The sequence below is a fragment of the Microtus oregoni genome, unplaced genomic scaffold, assembly GCF_018167655.1.
Source record: "Microtus oregoni isolate MIOR12 unplaced genomic scaffold, Mior012 000046F_ref0000063, whole genome shotgun sequence".
NCBI classification, from domain to species: domain Eukaryota; kingdom Metazoa; phylum Chordata; class Mammalia; order Rodentia; family Cricetidae; genus Microtus; species Microtus oregoni.
In genome coordinates, this window is record NW_024543220.1 from 3,763,595 (window position 1) to 3,769,261 (window position 5,667).

The 5,667-nt window shown below is 46.0% G+C and overlaps 1 protein-coding gene across 1 annotated transcript; it reads left to right on the forward strand.

Annotated features, from left to right (window-relative positions):
* Positions 1-1,285: 1,285 nt before the first annotated feature.
* Positions 1,286-5,259, forward strand: LOC121435493 (glutathione S-transferase kappa 1-like). Its single transcript, XM_041634874.1, has 8 exons — positions 1,286-1,488; positions 2,170-2,251; positions 2,437-2,565; positions 2,986-3,086; positions 3,234-3,269; positions 4,203-4,319; positions 4,646-4,739; positions 5,029-5,259. The coding sequence occupies exons 1-8, from the start codon at positions 1,417-1,419 to the stop codon at positions 5,076-5,078; spliced, it is 681 nt and encodes a 226-aa protein (XP_041490808.1). The 5' UTR covers positions 1,286-1,416; the 3' UTR covers positions 5,079-5,259.
* Positions 5,260-5,667: the final 408 nt, after the last annotated feature.

Sequence of the window (5,667 nt, forward strand, 5' to 3'; positions counted from 1 at the left end):
TTGTGCATATTTTTCCCTAGGCCATGACAGGTGCACTATTTGGACCACAGTAGTGCTTCCCTTATCTAAGGGTTTACTTCCCATGGATTTACCTCCCTGAAGGAAACATGGCTTAACATTGTCAAATGGAAACAAAACAATAAACCATTGAATGTTTGCCTCAAGAATAGGGTGATGAGGGCTGGTGAGACGGATCAACAGGTAAAAGGTGCTTGCTTCCTGACTTTGTAAGCCTGGCCCCAATTTTAATTCTGGACACCCATGTAAAGATTCTGAATCCTACATGTGTACTGGGGCAGATACATCCACAACAAGCACACACACACACACACACACACACACACACACACACACACACCACATTATACAAACAGACAATAATACATGACAACAGAGCCAGGCATGGTGTTGCATGCCTTTAAACGCATCACTAGGGAGGTACAAAGAGGGAGTCTGTCTATATTTAAGGCCAATCTGATCTACACAGTGAGTTCCAGGATAAACACGGCTATATATAGAGACACCCTGACTTAAAGAAGATAGATAAATAATAGTAGCTGATGAAGTCCATGCCTTCTCTCTTGGGATGTTCACTGTGCCCACAAAGGTCCACAATGTGAACACTACCTGCCTCCTTTTCAGTGGTCACCTCCATTATCAGATCAAATATTATAGTACCAAAATACTATTTTAAAATAACACTTTGATCAAAACAAGATATAAAGTTTTAGTTTGGTATACTATGGTTATTATATTATTCATCATTAATGTGTCAAATTTATACGTTAAACCTCATACAAATTCATATGCAGACAAAATATAGTGTGTGGAGTTTGATATTATCAGCAATTTCAAGCATTCCTTATGTGTTGTAATGTATGGGATGAAGATAAGAAAAGGCCACTATGTGAATTGTTAGATTCGTTCGGGCCATTGTGCTAATCTCCGACACAGTGAATGCAAGAAAAGATGTACTTCAGAACTTCCATCCTGCCTCAGAGTTTCCACCACGCCTCAGTCTTTACAACGTCCTGCACCTAACAAGAAATGATATTTATATTTACATTTAATATAACCCCTTCGTTCGACAGAACTCGTATCCTTTTGTACTGCCTCATTGCTAGAGAGATAAAGTACCAGAGCTGTCTAGAGCCTGCACACACCTGAGAGGCTCTTATGCCCATACCTTCCTTTCTCCGCCCTTATCGCCCTTGTGGCCTGCAGCGCTCAATCATTGGTCAATCAAGCTCCACCCCTGGGCCCGCCCCGCGGGGCGAGCTCTGTCCCGGAGGCTGCGCACTAGGACCTTCTGCGGTCCCACCTACAGTCCACAGGCTGGAATTGGCTGCTTGCTGCTGACACTGGGGTCTTTCTGCAGACAGCAGCTTCAAGTTAGCTTTCATCCTCCTCTGCAGTATGGGGCCGGCGCGGCGAACTCTGGAACTGTTCTACGACGTTCTGTCTCCGTACTCCTGGCTGGGCTTTGAGGTGAGGAGGGGAAGCAGCCAGGGCTGCAGCCTGAATACAGGGCTGCAGAAATTTCTACAAATGTGCTCAAAGTTAGGACATGCACAAACTGTTCCTGGGCCAATGTTCACTTTGTGCCTTTAAACGGACTGAATCTCTTAGTAGGGTCCTGATTTCCTAAGGTCAACATTCTTTTCTCACAGGTCAAGGAACAGGAACAACTCCAAGGACGCAAGTTTTTGGGGGGAGAATCAGGGGCGCTAGTTTGCTCCACAGCAGTGGTCCTCAACCTGGCTGATGCTGCAGCTCTTTCATACAGTTCCTCATAAAATTATGTTGTTGCTACTTTATAACTGTAATTTTGCTGCTGTTATGAATCATAATGCAAATATATGATATGCAAAGTATCTGATGTGGGATCCCTATGGAAGGGTCATTTGATCTCCCAGTTTACAACAACAAAGGGTCTCTACCTTCAGGTTGAAAACTTCTCCTATGCAGGGTGGAAACCACATACTAGAATCCATATTCTAGTATCTGTCTCAAATTGCTGGGAGTTTTGTCCTTTCAAACCAAGCAGGTCAGTGTGAGTAGTCATCCCTGCTCTGCACTTAGAGCCAGGAGACAGCCCTGTAGGCCTCCTGAGCCATTTGTCTTCTCCAGATACCACACAGGCTCCCTCTTATCTCTGTGTACTGGTAGGTCCTATGCAGGTACCAACACCTCTGGAATATCAAGCTGCAGCTGCGTCCTGCTTTCCTCGGTGGGATCATGAAAGACAGCGGTAGGCCAGAAGAAACCCTCCCAGCTGGGCAAGGAGGGTTGTATTCTGTGACCTAAGGGGCCTGTCCTACACTGGGAATGCAGAGCTCAGACATCCTAAGCTAGTAATTTGCCCTTTGTTTAAGGGTTCCCCAAGCCTGAGACCTTCATATGCTCTCTCAAAGTTGTCTAACTCTCTACTGACAGAAAACAAACCGCTAGCTACGGTTCCCCGAAAAGGCCAATACATGAACAATGAAATGCCTCTCCTGGGGCAACACTTCCAGGTTCCCATCAACTTACCCAAGGACTTCTTCGGTGTGATTGTTAAGAAAGGTGAGGAGGGGTTTGGAGTGATGGCTCAGCAGTTAAGAGCACTGATTGCTCTTCCAGAAACCCGATTTGATTCCCAGCACCTACATGGTAGCTCACAACTCTCTATAACACCAGTATCAGAGGAAATAGAAATGAAATAAATAGGTAAATAAGTAAGTAAATACATAAAAGAAAGTCAGAAGAGGTTGGCAGATCTAGTGGAGAATAGAATAGTAGGGCTTTCTTAGGAGATCCACCCAGTATCTGCTCATCAAAAGTGAGGAATGGGCAGAATCAAGGGTTGAGCTTAGTAAACCCATATGAGAGACTGGGATAAAAGACTGCAGGTGACTGGGCCCTGGGGCTTGTGGGAGAGTGATGTCAGAAGTAAGAAGGAGATGAGGAATCAGAATCTTAGGTCTATGTCCCTGTGCCCCGCAGGAAGTCTAAATGCTATGCGCTTCCTCACCGCTGTGAGCATGGAGCAACCAGAGGTGCTGGAGAAGGTGTCCAGAGAGCTGTGGATGCGTATTTGGTCTCGAGTAAGAGCTGGACTTTGAAGCCTGGAGGGAAGGGGCAGTTAGTTAGATGACATTCTGGCCCATTTCAGGGGATTTTCCAGAAACAGAATCCTGCTGCCCTACCTCTCTCTGCTATCTCCTTCCTGCTAAGTGTTCTCTTCTCCTCAGGATGAAGACATCACAGAGTCCCAGAGCATCCTGGCTGTGAGTGTTCTGGACTGGACCACCCCATGCTAATGCCACAGGGAATCTGAGAACATAAAAGGTTCTTAGTGACTTAGAAAGAAAAGTGTGTCTGGGGGGAAAATTACCATGAAGTTGGAACTAAGAGGAGTCTTTGAAGATTTTCCATGGGATAGGGTTGTAGCTCAGCTGTGGAGTGCATGCTTAATAGACCTGAGGCCGGAGTTAAATCCCTGGCAACAACGACAATGTCTACTGTGGACAATACATGTATAAAATGGAATTGGTGAGAGAAATGAAATTGTCAGAACCATAGAGAGGACCAGGGTGGGAAGGACGGAGCTTCCATCCACAGGTCTCCAGAGACTCACAATGCAAATGTCACTAATCTATGATTACTACCAAGCGGGAGACTTTACCCAGCCAGAGAGATAACAACAAGTAAGAATTAAACAGATATCAGTGAGAAATAAATGGAAACAGCTGAAATATGGAAGTGCACGCCAGAGAGGGATGGGGATTTCAAGTCAGATGTCCTGGAGGGTGAAGTCAGGAAACTCGAAATATCCTTTTCCTTCTATCATATGGATTATAGTTGACATTTATTCTCTCAACACACGAGACATCAAATCACTCCTACTTTAGATATGCAAAAATGGCTAGTTGATCCTCTGTCTATATCTAGCTCCTAAACACATATATGTGTGTATGCTTGATTTTGGCCTGCTTGTATTTAATTTTTAACAAATCTTTCTAACAACCCACTTCTCTCAGTGACTTATCCACTACTCTGTTGCTCAACAACTTTCTCCTTGAACTGTCAGAGACAGAGCTTATAGGTCAAGATGTAGCCTCTCAACCCGGGCTGTACACTGACATCACCAGGAGAGACCAGTGTCACCCCAGAAAGACGGATGTCACCATCTGGGGAATAGCTCTTCCTTGTCTCCCTAGGCTGCAGAGAAGGCAGGAATGTCCACAGAGCAAGCCCAACGCTTTCTGGAGAAAATCTCCACAGCACAGGTGAAGAACAAGCTCAAGGAGAGCACTGATGAGGCCTGCAGTTATGGGGTGAGTAACTCCCAGTGTATCCCCATTCCCAGCCTCAAGGTAGAGAAGGAATGTCAACGTGGGTGCTCATGCTCCCCATCCTAAGGTGTCCACCTCATCTGCCCCCTCCCTCCCCTAAGCCTAGTCAAGGAAGGAAAGGAGGTAGATTATGGTTTTTTAAAATAAGAAGCTATGTGCCACAGAAGTTGAGCAGAGAAGATAGATGCCTGAGGCCGACAAGCCCCTTAGCAAACATTTTATCTGCTTTGTTCTGTGCTCCAGCACATTCAACCTCAGCCTAATAAGCACCTGCTCTATCACCTTCCTTTCTACTCTGTTTTCTCCAGGCCTTTGGTCTGCCCACCACTGTTGCCCACGTAGATGGTAAAACCTACATGTTATTTGGTTCTGACCGCATGGAGTTGCTAGCTTACCTGCTGGGTAAGTTCAGGTTTCCATTCTCTTGAGCTTTTGACACAAGCCCAACACAATGATATCCGGAGACAAGAACAACGACAGATGTTGCTAGTATTTCCAACAAGGAAGATTTATACAGTTGTTCTGATCAGGGTTACTTGCGGGTCAGAAGTCTTCCCCATAGGGGAAAGGGATGCATCCTACACGTTGAAGCCTAACAGGTTCTGGAAGACCCTAGATGTTTTTGGGACTGTCTCCTGCTGCTAACATGTCTGAGAACCATATATACACTTCTGTGATTTTCTTTATCTAGGAGAGAAGTGGATGGGTCCTGTGCCTACAGCCCAATATGCCAGACTTTAAGATTGCCTTAAGACGTGAACTTCAAGTTCTCCATTTGACAAAGTTGACTTCCGTGACCCTGTGGGCTGAGGCAGGAGTCTGTCTTGGCTGTGGCTGCCTTTACTTCTGTGCCTCACAAGTACCTTTTGGAAAGCCTTAAGTTCTGCATTCCCATAAAATAAACCTGATGCCACTAACAAGACATTTCTGGGTCTGCGTCTACCTGGCCAGTGTTACTGCACCATGACCTGTGATCATATGCTGCCCACGCCTTAGGCTGGGCAAGAAGAACTCTTCCTGGATTCTCAGCGCACCCGCCTCTCCAAGAGCACAGTGAGGCTACTGTGGGGTAGATGCAGGAGACTGTCTCCCCTTCCTCTTACCTAAAATACCTACATGTCTATCGTAGACAGAAGACTAAACACAGTAGACTTAGCAATGAATCAGCTTAGCATTTAGCTGTCTCTGACCAGCCAGGGGCACTGGGAGAGGAGTAAGGCCAGGGAACCTGTAACAGTGGACACGGTGTGGGAGGGGGGAGCAACAAACTGTCCAGCTGAGCTCAGTTATTTACTGTGAGTCCAGCTACACACACCAGCAGCACTAGAAC

Bases quoted from the DNA above. Each gene is read 5' to 3' on its own strand.
- LOC121435493 (XM_041634874.1), top strand. From the start codon at position 1,417: ATGGGGCCGGCGCGGCGAACTCTGGAACTGTTCTACGACGTTCTGTCT. The intron at 2,566-2,985 runs GTGAGGAGGGGT...TGTGCCCCGCAG, and splicing joins CGGTGTGATTGTTAAGAAAG to GAAGTCTAAATGCTATGCGC. The intron at 3,270-4,202 runs GTGAGTGTTCTG...TTGTCTCCCTAG, and splicing joins AGTCCCAGAGCATCCTGGCT to GCTGCAGAGAAGGCAGGAAT.